The sequence below is a fragment of the Mirounga leonina genome, unplaced genomic scaffold (genome assembly GCF_011800145.1).
Source record: "Mirounga leonina isolate KUSES-001 unplaced genomic scaffold, KU_Mleo_1.0 Mir_127, whole genome shotgun sequence".
Classification (NCBI taxonomy): domain Eukaryota; kingdom Metazoa; phylum Chordata; class Mammalia; order Carnivora; family Phocidae; genus Mirounga; species Mirounga leonina.
This window is the reverse complement of record NW_023270316.1, coordinates 53,700,509-53,725,973: the sequence shown is the minus strand read 5'-3', so window position 1 is coordinate 53,725,973 and position 25,465 is coordinate 53,700,509. Positions and strand designations below refer to the sequence as shown.

At 38.4% G+C, this 25,465-nt stretch overlaps 3 protein-coding genes across 7 annotated transcripts in view; 1 reads left to right on the top strand and 2 right to left on the bottom strand.

The window, feature by feature from the left end:
* ENOX1 (ecto-NOX disulfide-thiol exchanger 1) overlaps positions 1–25,465 on the top strand; it is a 551,749-nt gene that overhangs the window by 264,982 nt on the left and 261,302 nt on the right. For all 5 annotated transcript variants that reach the window (XM_035003320.1, XM_035003319.1, XM_035003323.1 and 2 more), the window contains one exon: positions 5,484–5,627. The gene's annotated coding sequence lies outside the window, so the exon portion shown is untranslated. The remainder of the gene's footprint in view (positions 1–5,483; positions 5,628–25,465) is intronic.
* Positions 10,389–10,574, bottom strand: LOC118009394 (ATP synthase membrane subunit DAPIT, mitochondrial-like). Its single transcript, XM_035003324.1, has one exon. The coding sequence runs from the start codon at positions 10,563–10,565 to the stop codon at positions 10,389–10,391; it is 177 nt and encodes a 58-aa protein (XP_034859215.1). The 5' UTR covers positions 10,566–10,574.
* Positions 13,925–24,564, bottom strand: LOC118009683 (L-gulonolactone oxidase-like). The gene is given in 2 exon segments (XM_035003801.1): positions 13,925–14,840; positions 24,443–24,564. Coding segments are annotated over 2 exon segments (1,038 nt in total).

The window sequence follows — 25,465 nt, the reverse complement described above, 5'->3', positions numbered from 1 at the left end:
ATTCATCTTTAGGAACACACACTCCACATCAAACTCTGTCTGATACAAATCGCTGCCAGTAACTCTGAGCCACGCTACAAAATTTCAAGTTTGCAACTCTGGAGTTCACACTCTGGTCTTATTCTCCAACTCCATAAAATCTCCACTCCAGTCTCCAGACAGGTCACCATTTGCCTTATATCTACTTCTTTGCTCAGCATTGAAGGGATATACATAATCATATTACAATCCTTACAGTTTTCGTATTTACTTGTACCTGTAATTGTAGACAATAAGAAGTTAGTTGGGGAATTGCTTCCTTGTTTTTTTGGGAGGGAGTTGGTTTTTGTTGTTGTTGTTACTGGGTTTTTTGTTTTTTGTTTGTTTGTTTTGGCAGCAGGGGGTTACCTGAAGACACTGCTGCTGAAGCTTTTTCCCTTACTCATTAGTTTACTTAACAAATATGTATCAAATACCTGCCATCTATCAGGCATTGTACTGGGAGCTATAAATTTGGTTGTAAACATGATAGACATGGTCCCCTCCTTGATAGAGGTTGATGGCTCTGATTATAGGGGAATTTAAAAAGTAATTATAACTCAGTGTGATAAGTACTAGAGAAGGGGGGGAGGAGTCTCATATTACTTATGTATTGTTGTTCTACAGATTATCCTGAAACTTAGCAGCTTCCCCAGAGAAACAGAACTGATTGTGTGTGTGTGCGCGTGCGTGTGCGTGCGATGTATATGCTTGTATGTATACATATATACACATACCTGTGCACATATACATCTATAGCTCTATTTATCGAGAAAGAGAGAGAGAGATTTATTCTAAGGAGTTAGCTCATGCTATTATGGAGGCTGGCAGGTCCAAAATCTGCAGAGCAGGCCAGCAGGCTGGAGATCCAGGAAAGAGTTATATTTCAGCTGGAGCCAAAGATAGTCCGCGGGCAAAATTCCCACTTTCTTGGGATACCTCAGTCTGTTTTCTTCTAAGGTCTTCAGCTGATTGAAGAGTAATCTTCATATTATGGAGGGTAATCTGCCTTATTCAACATCTACTGACTTATATGTTAATTTCATCTAAAAAATACCTTCATAGCAACATCCAGATTGATATTTGACTAAATATCTGGATACTGTGGCCTACCCATGTTGACATACAATATGAACCATCACAATTAGGAACCTGGGCATGGCTTGGGGAGTCCTCCAGCTTGGGGTTTCTTACAAGTCTTCAGTCACGGTATTGGGCCAGACACACAGTCATCCCGACTGGGGCAGGATGTACAGAAACCCTACTCAACTGGGGGAGGGTTCATTTCCAAGCTTACTCAGTGGTTGGCAGGGTTCAGTTCCTTCCGTGTTGGACTGAGAGCCTCAGGCTGGAAACTTCCCTCAGTTCCTTGCCAGATGGACCTCTCCATTGGGCAGCTCACAATGAGGCAGTGGCTATCATCAGAGTCAGAGGGCAAGAGAGATGTCACTTCCCATCACTTTTGCCATACTGTGTTCATTAGAAGTCACTAAATCTAGCTCACACCCAAGGTGGGGAAGAGAAGGGGATTATACAAGGGTGTGATACTGGTATCTAGTTAAGCAAGAGAATCAATGGAAGATCCTTTCTAGCTTAAAATATTTTAACTCTACAGTGAGAAACTAGAAGAGGGATGAAATATTGTTGTGGCCTAGGAAGATTCACTGAAGAAGGTGAGGCTTCTAGTACTCTGTGAAAGGCGGGTTGACACACAGAAGAGAAGGCACAGCAGTGGTTCTAACAAGTGATGTATGTCTGAATCACCTGCATAGCATTTTTTAAAATTTAAAAATTCAAAATTTCCTCCACTGTGTCCAATTCAGAAGATTTGGGTGATTGTCATATACCCCTAGTTGAGATTCACTGTGATATAATGAACAAACCATTCCTATTTGACTCCAGGGTTTAGGTCATAAAGAATCTGTTTTTGTTTTTTTAAGATTTTATTTATTTATTTGAGAGAGAGAGAATGAGAGACAGAGAGCACGAAAGGGAAGGGGATCAGAGGGAGAAGCAGACCCCCCGCTGAGCAGGGAGCCCGATGCGGGACTCGATCCCAGGACTCCAGGATCATGACCTGAGCTGAAGGCAGTCGCTTAACCAACTGAGCCACCCAGGCGCCCTAAAGAATCTGTTTTTAAAGTTAGAAAGGATGGTGGGAACAGTGTTCTTAATGAGGAACTTAGATCCGATCCTTTAGACAATAGGGTGCCATTGTAGGCTCTTCAGTAGTGGATATACATAATTAGGATTGCATTTCATTTTTCATTTATGTAGTCATTCATTAATTTTTCTTCCAAATATTTGTCACCACCCTAGACCAGTCAGAGAGGATGACTGATCTTTGGACTGTTTTCAGGATGAGCTACAAGAGGGAAAACCAGCTAGAAGCTTAGGGGAGTACATACAGTATAATATCATGAATTGGATGAATGGGAAGAAGCATTGGTAAGATTTCCTATCCAGTGGAAGGGATGAAGAAGGGAACGATGCTACCAGGAGCTTTGCCGATTCATTCTCCTAATGCAGACCTCCCTGGGCCGGGAAGCAGGTGGGGATGGGGAGAATCCAAGCCACTGTGTGCTCCTAGCTCTTCTGTTCAGTACAATATTGTATGTGTCTGGCAAGGACAAAGTAGCATGGCTCAGTAAGCCCTTGAAAAGAGACTTCAGAGGGACTACATTTTAAATCTATAAATGATGGGATTCCTGCTAAGCTTCTTTTGAATTAAATAAAGTCCAGAATGGGGGAGAATAGGAATGTTCATTAATGGAAGAAGACAACATTTCTAAATGAATGATGCAAAATCAAACACAGTCTTTGTTTTCATTGCTTCTAGAGAATCAAAGTCACAGTCCTTCTGTGACTCTGTGCTTATAACAATATAGTACATCTTTTCATTATACTTCCCGGAATAAAAGGATGTATAGTTTCTCTGCACAGTGACAGACATGTTTTCTTGAACAATACCCTGTAAAGGTCACATTGGAGATTTGAGTCACAAGCCCTGTGATTTAAATTTGAAGCTAAGTTTAAAAGTGGTGTGTCTAGAGCTTGCCAAGTTCCATTAAAAGCCATGGTGTCATTTTGGATTATAGTTGAATAAAACAGGATTCAGTGAGATACTGTATCTTTCTCAGTAGCAAAACATAGATTTTCTTTGTATGATTCCCTGACTGTGTTGTTAGGGTATATATCTACTTTCACACCAAATCCTGGGAAATAATGTCTAATTTCATGGACCTTTTTTTTTTTCCTAAAGTAGCTCATTTTCTAGTTTTTCAATTATCTTCAGAGGATTTCTGTAAAAGCCTAATCATTTGTGCATGTTTAGTTATGGTTGATCTTGAATGCTACCTTTCCCATGGCAGCCTTCTTGATTCCCTTCATCCCCTACCTCTAGAGAGGATTCCAACTCACTAAAGCTTGGAAGCTCTTTTTGCCTTCCTGACATCATTGTGCCAAACACTTTCTCTAGGTTATCTTACTTCGTGATCACAAAAAATCCTGCAGGGGAAGTATACCATTTCTGCATTTTGCAGAGGAGAAAGCTGAGGGTAAAGAGGCAATTGGCCCAGGTCTTATTGCCAGTGAGTGATGAAACAAGAGCACCATTAGGCAGTCTGGTCCAGACCCCATTATTTCAAACACTTATCAGTATGCCCTTCTTATAACTTTTGACATCCTACTCACATACCCCTGCAAGAAAGTTAAGAGTCTTGAGGGGAGGACTACCTTGTTTATTTCCATATTCCTGGAGTTTTATGACTTAACTGATTTACTCATAAATAAATGAGCAGTCAACAAATGAGCCAAGTGAATACTTGAAAACTGCCATTTGGATTTTATGGGAAGCAGGGTCTACAGGTTTAGGCATATCACCTGAAACTTTGCTTTTGAGTGATATGAAGAAAACAGAATGCTAGTATACAAGGCGTTAAGAAGAGTTTCTCTTTATTTTTATCCCTGTCATTTAGGTTAGATCCTATGGTCCAAATACTTTTTTTCCCAGTTCTTTGTCAAGCTCTTCCTCCTTCTTTTATCCAAAGATAAACTGGCTCTGTTTGGCTCTGTTCTTTTTTTCTTTTTCACCCCATGTAATAATCCCAGGGCTCCAGTCCTACAGAACTCTGAAAGTGCTATCTCTCGTTTTCCCCTGTTTCTTTATTCATGACTTAAGCTTTTGTTCCCAAAAATAAAATAAAATAAAATAAAAAATTTTTTACAGCTATGTGTGACCTTCCTGCTCCATCATTCTCCAGCTTTTCTCAGGAGCTTCCCAAATGCAGTGTGGATATGAACTAAAAGTCCCCAGGACTCAGAAGTCAGTGGCATTAAAAGCTGGAACTTCAAGGGAGATTTTGAAGTGGTTAATTGGTGTGCAGTGACCCTGAATCACACTGTGAGAGGAGGTGCTGGGACAGCCGGTGAAGGGTGGGCTGAGGGGCTCTCTGTGTTGGCACTGGGGCAACCGGAAGCATACAGCTATTTGATGAACAAGGAGAATGGAAATCTAGATGGTGCCCTGCCGAGGCTTGCCCAGTCACCTTCAGACGAACGTGGCCACGAGGAGATCCACAGAAGGTGTGCCTTCCAGCCCCAACTGTAGCAGGCACACCCTCAGGAAAAGGCAGGAGTCCCTTTCACTGTCACAGGGAAGGAACAGTGGGTTAGGCAGGGGCAGCAGAGGAAGAGGATGGCGCTGCTATCCTTGATGGAAACAGCACACAGACTGGCATGGCGGTCCTAACAAGGGGCCTACAGAGTCTCCAGTGAGTTTTCTCTCTTTGCCTAAAGAACAAAGATGGGCGACAAACTGCCCTGCTTAGAACTGAGGGTTTGTATTTCTGTGACTGAATTAAGACCGGATTATACATAAAACTAAAGCAAAATAGGAAGGAAAATGTCTGAAATTAATGATGTTTGAATTAATTTAATAAATTGCAGCACTGTCTGTTCTCCTGTCAATTCTGTTTGTGAAATAGTTTTCTAAATCACATAGGCCACAGAGTGAAATGAGGGAAAGAGCCAGCCCTAAAGCCTTTGGGCTTTGCTAGACTCAGATTCTAAGCTGGACCTCAGGAGTCTACACTTTACTTCTCTCATCTGTGAAATGGAGCCCGTACTCTCCCATGGCAGGCCCGTGGTTCAAATTAAGAGCCCATGTATACACAACCCCTTGCTGTGCTGGTAGGCACTCCATAAATACCAGTGTTGCTCTCTCTGTGCTCATCCCCCATGCACGGTTCTTCAATACTCCTCATCTTTAAAGGTTTTTAGATACAGGACTGAGCGATTACTGTCCTACCCTGCCATTTGTGAATACGACTTTAGGGGTATGAGATAACAGAAATGAATACCATTATATTAATAATGGCAGTAGGTGCTACACAGACCATGATGGCTGAGACTGGCAGTAATGGTACTTGGATACTTCCTAATAGCGTGTTTTTCTTTCTTTCCAGAAGCATCTGGCATGTCAGAGCCACACGGTCTTCCATGGGACGCCGTTTGTGAACAGATTCCATTTAAAAGACTTTTGTGAATACATGGTCTCAACCAGGTCCCCAGAGAACATATTTGTCTTCTGATCTGCTGGAGGCCTTAAGGTTTGTGTTAATATTTTTTATTTCTCTTAGTGAAGATATTATTAATTTTGAGGGATATTTTAAAAATGGATCATAGTCATACTCTACTGTAATAAGAACTCTGGGATAGATTATGCACAGATTATAATCCTTTGATTTCATTGGGAAATAGATACAAATGAAAAGAAATTTGATATGCTACTGCTCATACTTATTATTGTATGCTCTGTAGGATGTTACAAGGATATTAGAAATACAATATTCCCCACATTGGCTTAAAACAAATTTTGTCTTTTCGTTCATAAATTTAACTGAATAGATTCAATAAATTTATATTGAGTATCTATAATATATATCAGACTTTGTGAAGTACTATCAATTAGTTACAGACCTTGTGGATAAATTATATTTTGAAACATTAAAAAATCAAAACTGCATTTGTCAGTATCAACTAGTATTATTATTATGACAGCTTTTAAATTAGAAAGCCTCAGTGGCCAGAATGTTTTCATTTAGTTCTACCAAGGGGTACTCACCCTGTGATTTCTAATGATAGAACAGGGTTGTTGTTGTTGCTTTTTAATACATATATATATTAACAGCTTGAAAAATTGCTAACAGTATTGTTGCTTACTCAATAAGAAAAGCTTGCTAGCAAAACAAGCATCTTATTTTGGAAGTACATATTTTGCTGTTGAGGTAGTACCAAGTAAAACACTTTTATTTTGAAAGTACTTTCTGACAAACACCTACCCGAAGGCTGAATTCAACCTATGCATCTTTCATAGATGGGAAATAAACAAGGGAGAGGGTAAAGCTTAGTCCACTGAGTGGACAAAAACTAAATGAAGAGCAAGGGAGAAGGAACATCGTACTTTCCCTAGATTGACATGTCTTTTTCCACAGGCGTTTATTTCATTTGGTTGGACTTTGATTCTGTCCACAGTGACAAATGTTTTCTCCCCTAATGGCCCTTTTCTGTGGGTTTTCTTTTTATTTCTTTTATTTCTACTGAGAAATCAAAGTAGATTTCACCGCAGTGCTGGGCTAGATTCCAGTTTCCTACTGCACCCTTTGTTGTCGGGCGGCCTGATTGACTCACTTTGAAGGGTGAGGCGCAGGACATACTTGGGGAGTGGGAGGGTGGATGACAAGCTGTGCCTCCACCTTCAATTCTCCAGTCTGTCAATTTGGTAGCAAATCGTAGTGTGTAGAAACCTAATAAGTGTATCCATAGAAACAAAAGTGCTAGAAAGGACTTCAGAAGTTACCTAAATGTTCTTCCCTCTTCTGTAAGCAAGATCCCACTTGAACTGTCTGAAACAAATGAGAATCTATTTGTCTTCCAACCTTCATACCTAGGTATCCACTTTCCTTTTGAAACCTAATATAGGTTCTCCTTTGTTAGAAACCTTGTTGTCAAGAAAGCCAAAGTAATTCCTGACCTCCTAGCATGACAATGCATCCTTCCCCCAGGGAGAGAGAGAATTTACTGGTCAGAGCCCCCCTGTCTCATCACAGACTCGGTTCTCAAGTCATCCTTTTTCTCTTCAGGAGAAATGAACCCATTTTGTTGAACTTTCTCTGTGAAATTATATAATCCAAAAAGTGAACAAAATGAAGTTCTTTTCTGAGTCTCTAAAGATCTCTATATATATCTCTATATAAACTTAAGTTTTGGAGTCCAGACTGATTGAAGGAGCATTAAAAATCACCTATCAGTGTTTTTCAGTGGGACCTTTATTGATATTTCGGAAGGGGCAGTTTTTGATGATGCAAGATTGTCCCATGAGATTTAGAACGGTCAATAGCCCTGGTTTCCAGGACCCAAAGACTAGTTAGCTCCCTCAGCCCCCAGTCATTGTGAGAGATAACCAGATTCAGACCTCCTTCACATTTGCCTGCAGAGGATGAGGACTGCCCAGACTACAAACTCCTCACTTTGAATTGAGGATGCTGAAGCCGGCAGAGTTGAGTTAAGGGTGGCGCTGGGCCTAAACCCCAGTTTTTAATGCTGGGTACTGTTCTCTTCCCACTCCATCATGCTTCTATTCTGGGCTTACATTTATTTCTCAACTGTCCAGAAACAGTAACATGCATATATGAATGCTCTTTTGGAGAACTAGAATTTCTGGTTTGGTGTTTAAAGGACGTCACTGCTGTTTGATATGGGAACATGGCTATGGGAAAGATAATATCAGAACTCAGTGCAGGAAAATAGCAAAGAGAGGACAGCTCTGAGGATTTAGAGAAAAGAAAGGACCTAGACCCCAGAGGAAATAGTGGGGTTGATGTTGCAAAGGTATTAGCTCAGTCACCGAGAAAGGGTAGAAAAGCTGACATCTGAGGGAAGACTGAAAAAGGTAAGTAACAAAGGAATATTTCTTCACTTGCTTTTCACCGTGTACCCTAGTTTCAACTCCCTGCTCCACATCATGGGCTTCCTCAGAAATTTGAGGATCAGTTTTTGGGGAGGTTAAAGGGCTCTTGATTGCAGCTGAAACTCTCCCTCCCTTCAATCCAATATCCCTTGCTTCACCCACCCTCCATCAACATTTCTCCTTTCTCCCTCACTTGCTTATTGATGGCTCCTACTTCATGCTTCAAGCAGAGAATGGGGAAATGACTTGATGACTTTTATCTTTCTGGATCTTTCCAAGGTCTCAAGGAAAGTTGTAAATTGAAAGAATGTAAAAACATTTGAGCTTTGGCAAATTTCTCCCACAGATGTCTGTTAAGGCTCTGATTTCTTGGGGCGCCTGGGTGGCTCAGTCGGTTAAGCATCTGACTCTTGATTTCAACTCAGGTCAAGATCTCAGGGTAGTGAAATCGAGCCCCTCTTTGGGTGCCGCACTCAGCAGGGAGTCTGCTTAAGATTCTCTCTCTCCCGCTCTTTCTGCCCCCTCTTCACTCACGCATGCGTGTGTGTGCTCTCTCTCTCTAAAATAAATAAAATCTTAAAAAAAAAAAAGCACATCCTAGAAATATATTGTAATACATAATATGTAGAGCTCTCTCCCTCTCTCACTAAAACATTTTTTTAAAAAGCCTCTGATTTTTTGAGACATTTACCATAATATAGGTACCTTTCCATAGAAAAACAAAATCCTATGAATCACTATGAATTTTTTAACATAAGAAATCATTTAATTCCCTAGTACAGTAGTTACTTATTAACAAAATGAGAAGTGTTCATGACTTACAGATAAAATTCTAAGTAGGAGTATCTGGGTTGTTATAATAGATTATACTTAATATCTGCCTTACCTTCTACAAAATGTACATGGTAAGTACAGAGTTGAAAATAGGGACTGGACTAGAGGACTCTGTTTTCTAGTAAAATGAGGATTCCTACATGAGAAGATTTATTATATATATCTAAAAAGGCTTATGTGTATCAAGAGAGAAATAATAGCATCAAAGGCTTCCCTTATCTTATGTTATTTAATTATTGAAAGCTTTATGACTGAGTTCCTCAGCCAGATTTTTTAAACATGGTGATTTTCCTGTTCTGTCTTCTTTTGTGCACCAGACACCAAGTTCTATTTGACTTTTCAGAGTTTCTCATTTCCTGAAATGCACTACTAGCTCTATAAACATGGAAGAATAAATATTAACTTTATGAGACCATGTTCCTCTACTAGCTGAAAAATAGCATATAATAAAAAATACAAGGATGTAATATTGAAAATTATAGGTCAATATGCCCTCTTATTGTGGGTATATATCTAATCCTCATGCATGGAGACTATTTTTTCAGAAAAATGTGTACTGTGTAATACCACTTGTGTCTGTGATATATTTTTACCCCTCATATTTAACAATATATCTCGTGACTCTTGCCTCACTAGTGAAATGTTTCAGGCTTATTTACCATTACGATTAAAAAAAAACAAAAACAAAAAACCCTCTGGCTCTTTGCTATTAATTCCAAGAATTGCAAATGATCCAAAGTTAATAAAATGTTTGCAGGTTTCCTTCCTGCTAAAGTACCTTAGTACTCAGTGAGATCCTTGGAATTACATTAGGAAAATGCTTAATGGTAATTTTGAAAGAACAGGAAGTCTTCATGAGGGGTAAAAAAAAAAAAAAGTCAAGTGTGGTCTTGAACAGCTAATCAATACTTTAAATGTGCAAATTGTTATTCCCAAATCCAGACTCTAATTATATATTTTTAGCAGCAATGAAAATGTGGCATCCATTAACCATCCCTTAAACCTCACATTCACACCCCATAAGGAAGAAAAGAGTGACTTACATGGATAGTATATGATTGAAACACTCTTTTAAAGCTAGAGGATTCAATATAATTATGTTCAGATAATTCACTTCCATCTGGAAATTACCATCCATTTGCCAAAAGTGCCACTGACTTATCATATCAAGGACAGTCTTTTCTTCTACATTAACTCTCCATTGTTCCTCTTGCTAAAGATGGAAAATAATCAGCCTTGTATATTCTAGGCTCAAAAGTAAGAAAATTGGACTTACAAGAATAAATAGTTCATTCTAATTGCCCAAATTTCTACAGATCTTTCTTTTAAACCACACAATTTTTAAAATACATTTTTTATTATGAAGTGGTTTAAACCTACAGAAAATGAAAAAGCCTATATATCCACCCCCATATTTTAATATATTTATATTATCATATTTGTTTCGGATCTCTTTTTTTTTTTCCAGGTTCATAATTTATTGTACAAATTGAGTATCACATGATGAGTTGACATTAGCTTCTCCAGGCATGGGAACTTAACAGATGAGGTGCAGGTTAAAATTCGTTTATGTTGCTTTCTCAGCTGGTGTTTTTTTAGACCTTAACCTGAAGTATAAGATCATCAAAGCAGTGCCTCCATGTGTGGCCAGTACACAATTCATTCTACCTGTGAGAGTATAAAAGTTGGAATATTTTTTGATACCAGTGAAATGGAATTGAGCATCAGTTTCTGGACCTGCCATGATTTCAATCTTGCAGAAGGCACCAATTCCGCCCTGGATCTCTTTTTTTTAAAGCTAAAAAAAAGTCACCATCCTTCTTATTCATCCATCCCCAGAAGTAATATAAACACTAATAAAATTATTGTATATTATTCCATTTATATTATGTTATATTATAAATACTGGTTATGGAGGATAGATGTAGACATATAGATATGTATCCATAACTAATGTAAGTGTGTATCTGTATATATATATATATATTGGAGTATTATTTTTAAATGGGTGAGATCATACTGAATTTGTACCTTTGCAACTTATTTTTCCTCAACATTTTTTTTTTAATTATGTTAGTATATGGACATCCGGCGCATTCTTAGTAGTTAATTATTGTGTAGTCTTCCAAATAAAGTATATCTACCTTCTCACAACAGAGCATTTACCAGGTTTCTTTTTTTTTTTTTTTCATCTTTTTATCATTCACAGTGAACATAGGGGTTTCCTACGTGGTGTGGCTACATCCTGCCTGTCACTGAATAGGCCCTTGAGAAATATTTCTTCTTTAAATTCTACAACAAAACCTTTTCTTCCTTCTTGTCAGCAAACTTTTCTACCTTGTTCCGTTGTTACTGTTAGATGCGCCTTCATCCTTCCCTCCTGATTTTTCCGATGGGCATTTTCTAATGCTGGTTCCATCTCACTCAAAGATAATTGTGTCCAAACTGTGAGAAAAGACAGAAGAAATAGAGCAAAGACGGAGAGAATGCAAGAAGGAAGAAGGAATTACTTCCAACCCTTAGACTCTGACCTTCAGCTGGCATCCACGAGAGAAAGTTTTTAAAGTCTATTTGCACAGTTTTTCACACTCCACCATCCCAGGGGTCCCCCAGTTTGGGAGGCCTTTTCTTTTTCATTGGAGCAAGCAAACATTTCCTTTCATCTCTTGGTTTTATAACAACATTAGAAAAATGTGTGATTTTTAAAAAGGTAGATATAATGTTAAAACTTTCCAGATCTAAAGTTAAATATTTGTTTAGTGTCTGCTGCCCTCAAAAAAAGGGGTACTATGGGGCGCCTGGGTGGCTCAGTTGGTTAAGCGACTGCCTTCGGCTCAGGTCATGATCCTGGAGTCCCGGGATCGAGTCCCGCATTGGGCTCCCTGCCGGCAGGGAGTCTGCTTCTCCCTCTGACCCTCCCCCTCTCATGCTCTCTGTCTCCCATTCTCTCTCTCAGATAAATAAATAAAAACTCTTTAAAAAAAAAAAAAAAGGGGGTACTATCAAAAATCCTCAAAGGAATATATATTTGTACTGTTTTAGTATTTAGGGTTATCTTGTGAATGTTCTGCCCAGCGCGTGCTGAATAAATCTTTGTTGAATGGTTGAATGAATAAACAAGGTAATAAATATTTGTAGAGGTTATGTGGTCATTTGACTTGGAGGTATTTTAGCCTTCCTAGTAATCATCTTTCATCTACTAGAATGCTTAGCTTCAACATTTGGACCTCCTGTGATTGAAAACTGAGGTATAAAAACAAATGAAAGATCAGAGTTAACGGAGAGCATTAATTTTTGAGAATTATTAGAATTAAAGTCTCTGTTTCAGGGTTCCCAGATTATTTAGGGCTGTCAAACCAAGCGTCTACTCCCTTAAAATGGTAAGAGCTGTATGTATTAGAGTTTGGACTACTCTCATATTTGGTTCTGTTTTGTTATTCTAAGGGATTAAAGCTTTTTTTTGGTCAGTCATATTTTTGTGTATGACTGTGGACTGACCTAGTTGACACCACTAAAAAAAAAAAATGCAACTTTGAAAAATTCAGGAGTAAGAGCAATTATTTCTAGAATTGACAGAACCTTTCCTGGGTTCAATTCTCACTCTTTTTAATTATTTATTCCCTTCAAGATGCTGAAAATTATTATACTGTAAATTATCTTACCACTTGCCAAATGTAATTTTCTATATAAAAAGATTCATAAGTATTGAGAAGTTCCTTTGGTCTCCCTTGCAAGCAATGTTGTGGTCTTTTCTGAAAGTCAAGTCTGTAGGGTTCCCCCCCCCCACCTTTATTTTTCTCTGTATTTGATGGAGTTCTACTAAGCTAAGATTTGGGCCAAGTTTAGTTTTCAGCAGACTTTTGTACCTGGTATAAATCTTCAGAAAATAGAGTTTCTGTCAGGAATTCTGGCACGCATTACCTATAGCTGCTTGCTGGGCCTTACCGCAACATTTGGGCTTTGCTGTATGTCTGGAATCAGCAGGGAAATGCTTTCAATCTTAACTCACACATGTTTTTAAGTGGAACTTATTCTGGTAGTGCAAATATTCCCAATGTGAGATCATTAGGGCTATCTTCTCACATTAAATTATGATTCAGTACCCAATGTAATGATAGATCTGCCGATGGCCCCAGGTTCTCACTTGGCATATTTGTTAATAAGTGTGGTGGAATTCCAACAAATCACACACTCTTCATCTCGGCAGATCTTACTTTAGAAAATAAAATACCTGCTCTGTCCATCCGTCTGCCACCAAGGTGTTGCATAGGGACTCCGCTCCAGTTGTCACCTGATTGGTAGCCTTCCTTGCCTTCCTCTTCAGGGTGATTCTCCCAGGGGCTGGAGTGGGACAGCAGGCTTCTGATACCAGCCGAGATGGAACTGCAGAAGAAAATGAGGAAATGTGTCCAGTACTAATAGGCCTGCTGTCATCCCTTTATATTCCTTTTACTTTTCTTTTATATCAGAGTCCATAGAATTTTTTTTTTTAATAATTCTTGGTCTTTATTTAAAAGAAGGCAAGGAGTAGGCCCACTCCCCACACATCCCCTGAAATAGACATGTTTGAAGGTCAGGCGATGGGAAGTCAGGTGGACAGACAGAAACTGGAAGAGGGCAGCCCCAGAGCACTTGGGAAACCCTCAAGGGTGTAAGGAGGTAGAGCCCAGTACACACAACAACGGTGCCCAAACACATGTTATTAGGGGCCCGGGAGTCACAGACCCCTAGCTGGCAGGTGGAACCCATGAATGACCGAATCCCCAACCTCTTAAACAAACATAACATTTTGGGGTTTCTCTATTTTCTGGGAAAACAGAATGTGGTGATTGTAGGTTCAGGAAAAAGAACTGCCACATGTAAATGATGTCCATGGAGACTTGGGTGCTCTTTGCGTGGGGTTGTTGTGAGGATACAGAAATTAGGAAAATGGGGAGCCCTGCGCAGATCCAAGCTCATGGCTGGGGGTTGGTGCAGCTGTGGGGGCAGCAGCAGAAGGCCTGCAGAGAGAGGTCTGCTCCCCTCCAGGCCCGTGGGATGTTGAGCCTTCAGCCTCACTGAAGGTGGGCCTGAGGGATGAGATGGGGTGGGCTCATTTCTACTTCAGTAGAACACCTTCTCCAGATGCGCATTCAGGAACATCTTGGTGGGGTCCAGCTTCTCTTGGATGGCACAGAACTTCGAAAAGGCTGGGTACATTTTCTCAAAGTCCTTCTGAGTGCAGTTGTGGGCCTTGGCCTAGTGGGGCCTGCCCCCGACCTTCCTCATGATGGTCTCGTAGGTCAGCCAGTAGTCCATCCGGGGCACGTCCTTGCCATAGGGCCCGTACATGATGATGTTCATGTAGCAGCTGTCCCTCTGGAAGCAGGGGCTCAGCAGGATGTCATCCCCGCGGGTGAAGCGGACCTCCATGGGGTAGTGGGCCACCATCTTGGGGTGGGCCTCCAACGTGGCCTTCAGTTCCAGCAAGCTCTCCTTGGTCTTCTCTCTGGGGATGGCCCAGTCCTGGACATGCTGCTTGAAGTGGCACTTGTAGCTGAAGATCTTGTAGCTGAGGTTGCTGCTCTCCTTCTTCCTGGTGAACAGGAGCCAGAAGAAGCAGCAGTTGATCCAGCCCAGCAGGATCGGCAGGAAGGAGCTGATCCAGAGCAGGAACTCCAGGAAATAGAATCCGATGGCATAGTCCCAAAACCAGTTGGCGGAAGAGGAGGGGGGCTTGTTGGTGTGGTCCTGGTAGATGACGCTGACGTTCTCGCTGTGCGGGAACCACAGGAAGCAAAAATATTCAGATTTCTTCAGGTGGCTGTCCAGGTTGTTAAGAACCTCTTCCAGGGTTGAGGGGGAGGAGATCTCCTGCAAGTGGAACTGGGGCACACACTGCAGGGTGACGGTGAGAATCACTTCCAGGCAGACCAGGTGCACCCGCGCTGCCTGGAACACCTCTGAGTTGCTGGACTTGGAGCACTCGAGAATGGTCCCGTTGGCCGTCAGCAGGGTCAGCGCCACAAGAAAAGAATGGCTTGGCAGAAAGACAAGTGGTCATGATGTTGGACTGTAAGTTTTTCAAATATAATTTGAGAAAGTATCTGTTAACATTTGAAATGGAATGGAAAAGAGTAATCAGTCTGGGTTTTGATTCAGATTAGAGGATCAGCAAGTTCATTTTGAGTAAATTGAAACCTAAATTTGGATTCCTCGGTATAGAAACAACTATGCAACATGTAAAGATAAGTAATGCATTATTCCTGAAAGTGTTGAAGATAAAATTAGTTTAACAAGTCTAGGCAGAAAACAAAACTAATGAGTATTAGGAACCTAGAAAAATTGTAAATTTCAAGTGTGCTCTTACTCTTGAGATACAGACATAAATAATTAAGGAAGGACAAAGAATTTCAAGGATGCTTGTGAAAGAGACAAAATTAACATGGGGAAATCTCCCTAATCTGGGTGAACCAGAGAGAACACACTTGTTGGAATTACGTGATGTTTAATCCCAAGGATAGTTATATCCTCTCAAGTAAATACAGTAGTAAAAATCTCAACAACAACAAAAACCCTCTCCATCCTGCTTCTTGAATCCCTAACTTCCTCCTAATAAGATGATCCACACTGGGAGGAATTACAAAAGTTTGGCCTTTTACCATTCTGAGCAATGTATATTAATTTTTTTAAGATTTTATTTATTTGAGAGAGAGAGAGTATGAACGGGGGCTGGCAGAGGGAGAGGGAGAAGCAGGCTCCCTGCTGAGTGGGGAGCTCACTGTGGAGCTCGATCCCAAGACCCCAAGATCTTGACCTAAGCGGAAGGTCGGTGTTTAACCAACTGAGCCACCCAGGTGCCCCAGCAATGTGTACTAACTTAGAAAACAGTAGATTAACCTAAAGTCAGTGGTAAACTTTGAGTATAGATCTCCTAATATAGTTGTCTGACAAATTTATTACTATTTAAATTAAAAGGGTGTTTTAAAATTACAGGTGTATTGGTGATGAAACCTAGAAGGATGATTTCCAAGTGACTATTTTCATTTACATATAACATTTTATTTCCCCTCAACAGTAAGGTTTCACTCAAGGGGAAGAATAATAAGATATTAAAGCACAGGACACCTGACTCACAGCTTGTGTCTCCACTCAAAAAAGAGGTCATAGAGTATGGACATCCCAGCCCCCCAGCCCAGGAGAGATAAGTGGGAGGAAAATATAAGGGCTGGGAGAGGTGATTGCTGACCAGCTTCCTCTTCCCTATTATCCGAGAATTTGGTGTGCAGCCAGTGTCTCTTTAATTTTATCTTTAGCTTCTCTTGACAGCGTTGGGTTTGTGTGTGTGTGCCCCCGCACTGGAGGTAGGAGAGGGAGTTCCTTTTTAAATAGACACAAGGGAATGACATATTTTTATGAGAAAGACATTTTTCTAAATGTTTCCCTGAAAATATGGACAACATTTGAACAAATACTATAGGTGAAAGTTTTCCAGATTAGAAAGTCTGAGATCATTTCCATTCATTTGAAATGTTTCACACACACAAAGAAGTGCTATTTACTGAACAATGCCATCACTGTTAGAAATTCCATCCTAAATTTTAGCAGAGAAAGTATAATCCCAAAATAAAGATGAGTTGAGGGAATGGAATGTACTTTTCCTTTCATTTAAAAGAATTTCTTTTGTTATTTTAAAATCCTGGGTAAAAATCCATTAATCACAGTTTCTTGGAATTATCATAAGTATTTATATTTGACAACCCCCCAAACAGCAGTCAAAATAAGATGAAAAATTTTCAACCTTCTAGAGGTCAGTTTTCTTACTAGAAACATTACTACATTTCAATTTAGTAAAAGATATCACATGAAGAAATTCCACTTGCATTTACAATATCCATTTATAAAAATGTTTATAAGCACAATAGAAAATATCATTTATAAAAACGTATTTTTACTTACACACTTCTCAGCAAAGTAGGCTATAACCCACATAAATTCTGCTGCCTTCTTTCCTGTCTGAGAATTTCTGTAACTTAGGAAAACATGCAGTTGCTTCATCTATTGATTAAAAATGCTAAAATTGTATTTTTAAAGTGAATCTTGAAAAAAGAGGTGGTGGGGTGTAAATGGTACTATTCTCTTCTTTTACTGCACTTAGAACTTTTTTTCCTAAGATTACTTTACCCAGGTAAGGTAATCATTTTGGTTAGATCCTGTAGGGCAATGCATAGAACTGTGCCAAAAGTAGGCTGTGATTTAAGTGTTTGTTGAACAAATAAATAAGAAAATTAATTAAAAGTGGCCTACAAGGGTGAATTTCCAAAAACCCCATGACTTCAGTGGGCTAAATACCAGATGGGAAGGGTTTGGGAGACATAATGCTACATGTTCTCACTTTATGCTTCCTCTCCAAGGACTCACTCTATTTATTGCTGTGGCATCTGGCAGGCTTGCTTTTCTGGGCCCAGCATGCTTCATGCCGTGTGTTAGCATTTTCCTGGAATTTAAAGTCAAGGAAATACCATTTCTAAAAATACGCTTTATGGGTTTTCAAAAATACAGTATTTCCTTTCTACTAGCTCATTCACTTTGAGGTCCTAATAAATGACATTCATGCATAGGAAAAAATCACAGTGAATCTGACTTTATCTGTGCAACAAGCATAACAATTGCTTTCGTGAAATGTGCAAACATTGTCCTCCTCTTCTGTTTTTGAGACATTTTATTTTTGTGAGTTTATGGCCACAGGCACTCTATGTTCACTAAAAATAGTAGATAAAACATTTACTCAGTGCTTATTTATCCCAGAAACTGTTTTTTACATATATGAGCAAGTACATTCCTTTAACAATCCTATATAGAAGGTATTATTTATCACATTACATTTCATAAATAAAGAAATTTAGATTTAGACTATTTAAATAGTTTGCCAAATTCACATGGCTAGTATCTTACAGAGCTGGGATTACTTTCTTTTTTCTTTTGATTTTTTTAACTCATTATTTATTGTGAAAGACTCCATTTTTAAGAATTTTTTCTTTTACATCATTTTATTATGAAAATGTTTAACCATACAGAAAGGTTGAAAGAAATGTATAGTGAACACCCATATACCCACCACTATCATTCCACCCCTCTAGCCATCCACGAATCCATCTTCTTTTTGGATACATTTTAATAAGTAAGTTATAGACATCACTACCGTTTCCCCAAATATTTTGGTTTATGTATCATTACTAGAATTCATACTTTGTGATTTTTTTTATAATTCTTTTTTTAGGCAAAATATGTATTTACATAAAATACACAGATCTTAAGTGTACATTTCTGTGAGTTCTGACAAATGTACTCAACTCAGAAAATTCCCTCATACCCCTTCCCAGCAAATCCCCAGCCCTCTTCAACCACCCAGAGTAAATCACTTCTGTTCTAGAACTTCGTGTAAACAGAATCATACACCACATACTCTTCTGTGGTGAGTATGTTTTATTACATTATAGTATATTACATCACGTGCCCTCCTTAATGCCCATCACCCAGTTACCCCATTCCCCACTCCCCTCCCCTCCAGCAACCCCCTCAGGTTTTTTTCCTATGGTTAAGAGTCTCTTATGGTTTGTCTCCCTCTGTGATTACATCTTGTTTTATTTTTCCCTTCCTTCCCCTATATAGGCTTCTCTGTTTTGTTTCTTAAATTCCACATATGAGTGAAACCATATGATAATTGTCTTTCTCTGATTGACTTATTTCACGTAGCATAATATCCTCTAGTTCCATCCACATTGTTGCAAATGGCAGGATTTCATTTTTTTGATGGCTGAGTAATAACCATTGTATATATATATACACCACATCTTTATCAGTTCATCTGTTGGTGGACATCTGGGCTCTTTCCATAGTTTGGCTATTGTGGACATTGCTGCTATGAACATTGGGGTGCATGTACCCCTTCGGATCACTGCATCTGTATCTTTGGGGTAAATACCCAGTAGTGCAATTGCTGGGTTGTAGGATAGCTCTATTTTCAACTTTTTGGGGAACCTCCATACTGTTTTCCAGAGTGGCTGCACCAGCTTGCATTCCCACCAACAGTGTAGGAGGGTTCCCCTTTCTCCGCATCCCTGCCAACATCTGTCGTTTCCTGACTTGTTAATTTTAGCCATTCTGACTGGTGTGAGGTGGTATCTCATTGTCATTTTGATTTGTATTTCCCTGATGCCAAGTGATGTTGAGCACTTTTTCATGTCTGTGGGCCATTTAGATGTCTTCTTTGCAGAAATGTCTGTTCATGTCTTCTGCTCATTTCTTGACTGGATTATTCTTTGGGTGTTGAGTTTGATAAGTTCTTTATAGATTTGGGATACTAACATTTATCTGATAAAACATTTGCTAAAATCTTCTCCCATTCTGTAGGTTGTCTTTTGGTTTTGTTGACTGTTTCCTTTGCAATGCATTTCTATTTTCTGTGGACTGAAATTGTATTCTATAAGTATACCACAGTTCGTTGATCCATTCTTCTATGGATGGACACCTTTGCTCTTTGCAGGTTTGACTCTTATAAATGAAGTTATTATGAGCATTCCTGAACAAGTCTTTTGGTAAACATAGGCTTTCATTTCTATTAGGTCAATATCAAAGAGTGGAATTTAAGTCATTGTATGTATATATTCAATTTTACAAGAAATTTCCAGGTCTTTGTCCAAAGCAGTTGCACCATTTTACATCCCTACAAACAGTATATGATAGTTGTAGTTGTTCTACATTCTCAACATTTGGTGTTGTCAGTCTTTTAAATTTTAGCCACTCTGATCGGTTTTTAGTGGTATTTCCTTGTTATCTAATATGTATTTTTCTTAATGATTCATATCTGGAAACCTTATGTGCTTACTGGGCATTCATATATCTTCCTTCATAAAATGTCCATTAAATTATTTTCCCATCTCTATATTGGGTTGTTTGTACTTTTATTTTTGAGGTTTACTATATATAAAATCAGATACAAACTTTGTAACCATTTCTTAACAATTCCACTCTATGGCTTGCCTATTCATTCTCTTAAGTGATGTCTTCTGGTGAGCAGAAGTTTTAATTTTGAGAGATGTAATTTATTGGTGTTTTTCTCTCATGGATATTGTTTTTTTGTATCCTAAAATAACTTTATCCCCAAGGCAAAAAAAAAAAAAAAATCTATGGCTTCCTTAAAGAACTTTATAGTTTTAGCTTTTATGTTTAGATTTATGATCCATATTGAATTAACTTTTGTGTATTATGTGAGGTCCGGGTTGGGTTTATTATTTTCTATATTATAAGATATTAAATTGTTCTAGCCCCGTTTGTTGAAAAGACTTTTCCTTTCCCTAATGGAATGAATGCCTTGATGCTCTTCTCAGAAATCAAGAGACCATATAAGTGTGCATCTATTTCTGAGCTTTCTATTCTGGTTTTGTTGACTTTTTATGCTAGTACCACACTGTATTATTTACCATAGCTTTATAGTTAAGTCTTCAAAGCCGATGGTGTGAGCCTTCCATCTTCGTTCTTCTTTTACAGTATTGGTTTAGATATCCTAGTTTTTATGAAATTTTATATACATTTTAGAATTAGCTTGCCAGTTTCTAAAAAATAATCAGCTTAGTGGGGTTCTGATTGGGAATATGTTGAATCTAAGCCTCAATTTGGGAAGAATTGAGTATCATCAATAATGAACCTTCCAATCCAGAAGCATACATTCTTTCTCCATTTATATAGGTCTTTTTTAATATTTCTCAGCAATATTTGGTAGTTTTTAGTGTAAAATTGTTATATGCTTCTTAGTTCATATTATTAAGAACTTTAAATATTTTTAATATTTTAGGTGAAATTTCAATTTTTTATCTCCTAATTGCTTACTGCTAATATATAAAACTATAATTGTAGTATTATCCTGATACCAAAATAAAGCAAATATAAGAAAGCTACAGACAGATATTCTTTTTTTTTTAATTATTTGACAGAGAGATAGAGAGAGACCACAAGTAGGCAGAGTGGCAGGCAGAGGGAGAGGGAGAAGCAGGCTCTCTGCTGAGCAGGGAGCCGGACATGGGGCTCGAACCCAGGACCCCAGAATCATGACCTGAGCCGAAGGCAGCCACTTAACCGACTGAGCCACCCAGGCACCCCCAGACAGAAAACAACATGTGAAGAGACTCATACACCATGGCCAAGTGGGATTTATCTCAGGAATGTAAGGCTAGTAAACATTCAAAAGTTAATCACTGTGAGATACCATTTTAATAAGGTAAAAAAGGGCAAAAACGATGAGATCATCTCAGTAGACCCAGAAAGAGCATTTGACCAAATACCTTTCATGATAAAACTATTCAACAAACTAGAAAAATAAAGAAACTTTCTCAACCTGATAAAGGAGATCTATGAAAAACCCACAGCTAACATCATACTTATTGGTGAAAGATTGAAAAAGTTTCCCACCAAAGATGAGGAACAAGACAAGGATATCTGCTCTTGCCACTTCTATTCAATAATATACTGGGGGTTTTAGCCAAGGCAGTTAGGCAAGAAGAAAAGAAATAAAGGGCATCTGGATTGGAAAGGGACAAATAAAACGAACTCTGTATACAAATGGCACAGTCTTATATAGACAAAATCCTAAGGAATTCACACACACACAAAACTACTGGGGCTAATCAATGAGTGCAGTAGGGCTGCAGGATAGATCAGTATATTAAAACCAGATATATTTCTATATACCAGCAATGAGCAATCTAAAAATGAAATTAAAACAATTCCATTTAAAATAGCATCAAAAATAACAAAATGCTTAGGAATAAACATAACAAAAGAAACCTAATACATGGACAGTGAACACTAAAAAAGCATTGTCGAAAAAAAAGATGACCTAAATAAATAGACACCACATGTTCTTGAAGACTTATGTTGTTAAGATGGCAATCTATGAATGTATGAATATAATGCAAAATATAATCTGTATTATATAGATAATAATCTATATTTTTATAGATAATAATATAATCCTATTCTCCCCAACTTTATCTACAAATTTAAAGCAGTCCCTAGTCTCAGCTGGGTTTTTAAAAGAAATTTATAAGATGATTCTGAACTTTCTATGAAATACAGGAGATTCCGAATAACTGAAACAATCTTGCAAAAGAATAGTGTTGGAGAACTCACTCCAGATTCTAAAGCTTACTACAAAACTACAGTAATCAAGACTATATGGTACCAGCAGATTGGATAGACAGATGGATCAATGGAATAGAATTGAGAGTTCAGAAATAAACCCATATATCTATGGTCAATTGACTTATAGGAATGATGCCAAGACAATTCAATGGGGAAATAATAGTCTTTTCAACAAATAGTGCTGGGACAACTAGATTTTCACATTCAAAACAGTGATTTGGACTGTTACTCACCCATACACAAAAATTAACTCAAAATGAATTGAAGATTTAAGTGGAAAAGTTGAAACCATAAAACTTTTATGAGGAAACATAAGTATAAACCTCCATGACCTTGGTTTAGGCAGTAGTTTCTTAGATATAACATCAGAAGCATGAATAGCAAAAGAAAAAGATAAATGGGTCTTCATTAAAATTAAAAACGTTTGTGCTTCAAAGGACACTATCAAGAAAGTGCAAAGGAAACCTGCAAGATGGGAGAAAATATTTGCAAACTCTATGGATGGTAAATGTCTAGTATCTAGAACATATAAAAAATTCTTACAACTCAACAATAAAAAGACAAATAATTCAACTTAAAAATGGGGAAAATTGTTGAATAGACTTTTCTCCAAAGATATAAAAATGGCAAATAAGCACATGAAAAGATGCTCAACATCATTAGTAATTATGAAAACCACAATAAAATACCACCTCATACCCACTTGGATTACTAAAATAGAAAAGACAGATGATACTAAGTGTTGGTGAGGAGGGAGAGATTTGGAACCATTATTCATTTTGGTGGGGATGTAAAATGCTGCAACCACTTTGGAAGAGAGTTTGGCATTTCCTCAAAAAGTTATTCATAGAATTACCATTTGACCTGCAGTTCTACTCTCAGGTATAGACCCAAGAGAACTGAAAATATATGTTCACACTGGGATGCCTGGGTGGCTCAGTCGGTTAAGTGTCTGCCTTCAGCTCAGGTCATGATCCGAGGGTCCTAGGATCGAGTCCCACATCTAGCTCCTTGCTTAGTAGGGAGCCTGCTTCTCTCTCTGCCTGCAGGTCCCCCTCCTTGTACTCTCACTCTCTCTCTCTCCCGTGCTCTCTCTCTCACAAATACATAAATAAAATCTTAAAATATATATATATGTTCACACAAAAACTCATACACAAATGTTCATAGCAATATTATTCCTAATAGCTGAAAGTGTAGAAAACCCAAACAGCTAATGAATGGATAAACAAAATGTGGCATATACACACAATGGAATATTATTCAGCCAAAAAAGGGAATGAGATACAGATAAATGCTACAATGTGGATGAACCTTGTAAACAGATTGCCAAGGGAAAGAAGTCAGACACAAAAGACCGCATATTTCCTGATTCCGTTTATGTGGAATGTTCAGACTAGGCAACTGCATGGAGGCAGGAAGTAGACTAGTGGGACTTAGGGACTTGGGGGAATGGGGAGTGAGCGCTGATGGTATGGGTTTCCTTTTCAGGTGATGAAAACATTCTGAAATTAGACAACGACGATAGATGCACAATCTTGTAAATATATCCAAAGCCATTGAACTATACACTTAAAAAGGGTGAAATATATGGTATGTGAATTGTATCTCAGTGTAAAAATAAAACTGTGCCCTGTGATTTTATAAACTTACTTACTAGCTATAATTATTGTTTGGTAGATGTCATAGGATTTTTAAATATAAACTATGCACATAGATACAGTTCTGTTTCTTTCCAATGTTTATCCTCTATTTCTTTTTCTTACTTTATTGTAGTGGTTCAAATCTCCTTGGACAGAAGTGGTGAAATTGGGCATCCTTATCCTTGCCTTGCTCCTGATTTCCTGAGGACCCTTTTATTATATTAAAAATTGAATAAGATTTTAGCTGTAGGATTTTCAGAGATGCTTTTTATCAGATTGGAAAAGTTCTTTTCCATTCCTAGTTGGTTAGTGTTTTATCATAAATGGATGTTTAATTTTTTCAAAAGTTTTTTCATCCATTAAGTGCCTCACACAGTTTTTATTCTTGAATATTTCACTTTATCTTGTACCCAATACCAATGAACTAGACATTGGGATAGACAATGAAGTAGAGGATCCCACAGGAGATTTTCAGGGCTCTGGCTGCATGTGCCAATCCACATTCCTTTGGCTAGAACTAGTTACGTTTACATCTAAATGCAAGGGTTAGTGGGGATTATAGTCTTCCTGTGTGCCTACAAGAAACGTGAAATGGTTTGGTGAAAACAGAACAATTACAGTGATGATGATAAAAAAAAAATAATGCTGTTATATTTCTGTAGCACTATATACTATCTAATTCAAAAGTCCTTTTCATTTTCTATGCTTTGTATTAAAATTCAGCATGTATCTGTCAATATTCATGTTGGATAGGCTGTTGCCCCGATCTTTTATTCTTTATTCTTCATACATTCCTTGCCTTTTCATCCAGTCCCAAGGTTTTCCATCTTCCTTTTTGGGCTTAAGACCCTGAAATTCACTTCTACAGCTTAGACAACTCTCTTGAAATCCGAACCTCATTCCAGGAAGCCTCTGAAGCATGTCCACATGGATATTCCACTTAAAAGGCCCTAGACGTAGTTATTTCCTTCCCAAACCCTTTCTTCCCAGTGTCTTTTCTAACTCAGATAAAAGCACACTGTGTACCGCATTATTTAATCCACATTCATCTCTGACTTCTCTCTCTCACTTTCCACATCTAATCACTTCTATGCATTAATCTTCTAAAATCTCTCTCAAATTGATTCCTTCTTCTGTATTCCCGTAGCTATGGCAGGTCCTTACCCTCCTGTGTGGAGAATCACAGCATCCTTGCCTCATGGCTCAGCCCTCTTTAAGCCATCTCTCACTCATCTCAGGATAGTGTTTCTAAAAATACAAATATAGTTATGGTACTTTTATACATAAAATAACCTAATGACCTTCTCTTACAATGTTTATTTTCAGGCTTTTTCTCCTTCTTTTAAAGTAGTGGAAATCTGTTTTCAAAAGAAGGTTCACATGAGAGACTATAGACTCTGAGAAATAAACTGAGGGTTCTACAGGGGAGGAGGGTGTGAGGATGGGTTAGCCCCGTGATGGGTATTAAGGAGGGCACGTACTGCATGGAGCACTGGGTGTTACACGCAAACGATGAATCATGGACCACTACATCCAAAACTAATGATGTAATATATGGTGATTAACATAACATAATTAAAAAAAAAAGAATGTTCGGGGTGCCTGGGTGGCTCAGTTGGTTAAGCAACTGCCTTCAGCTCAGGTCATGATCCTGGAGTCCCTGGATCGAGTCCCACATGGGGCTCCCTGCTCGGCAGGGAGTCTGCTTCTCCCTCTGACCCTCTTCCCTCTCGTGCTCTCTGTCTCTCATTCTCTCTTTCTCAAATAAATAAATAAAATCTTAAAAAAAAAAAAAAAAGAATGTTCAAATCCTGGAGTTGAA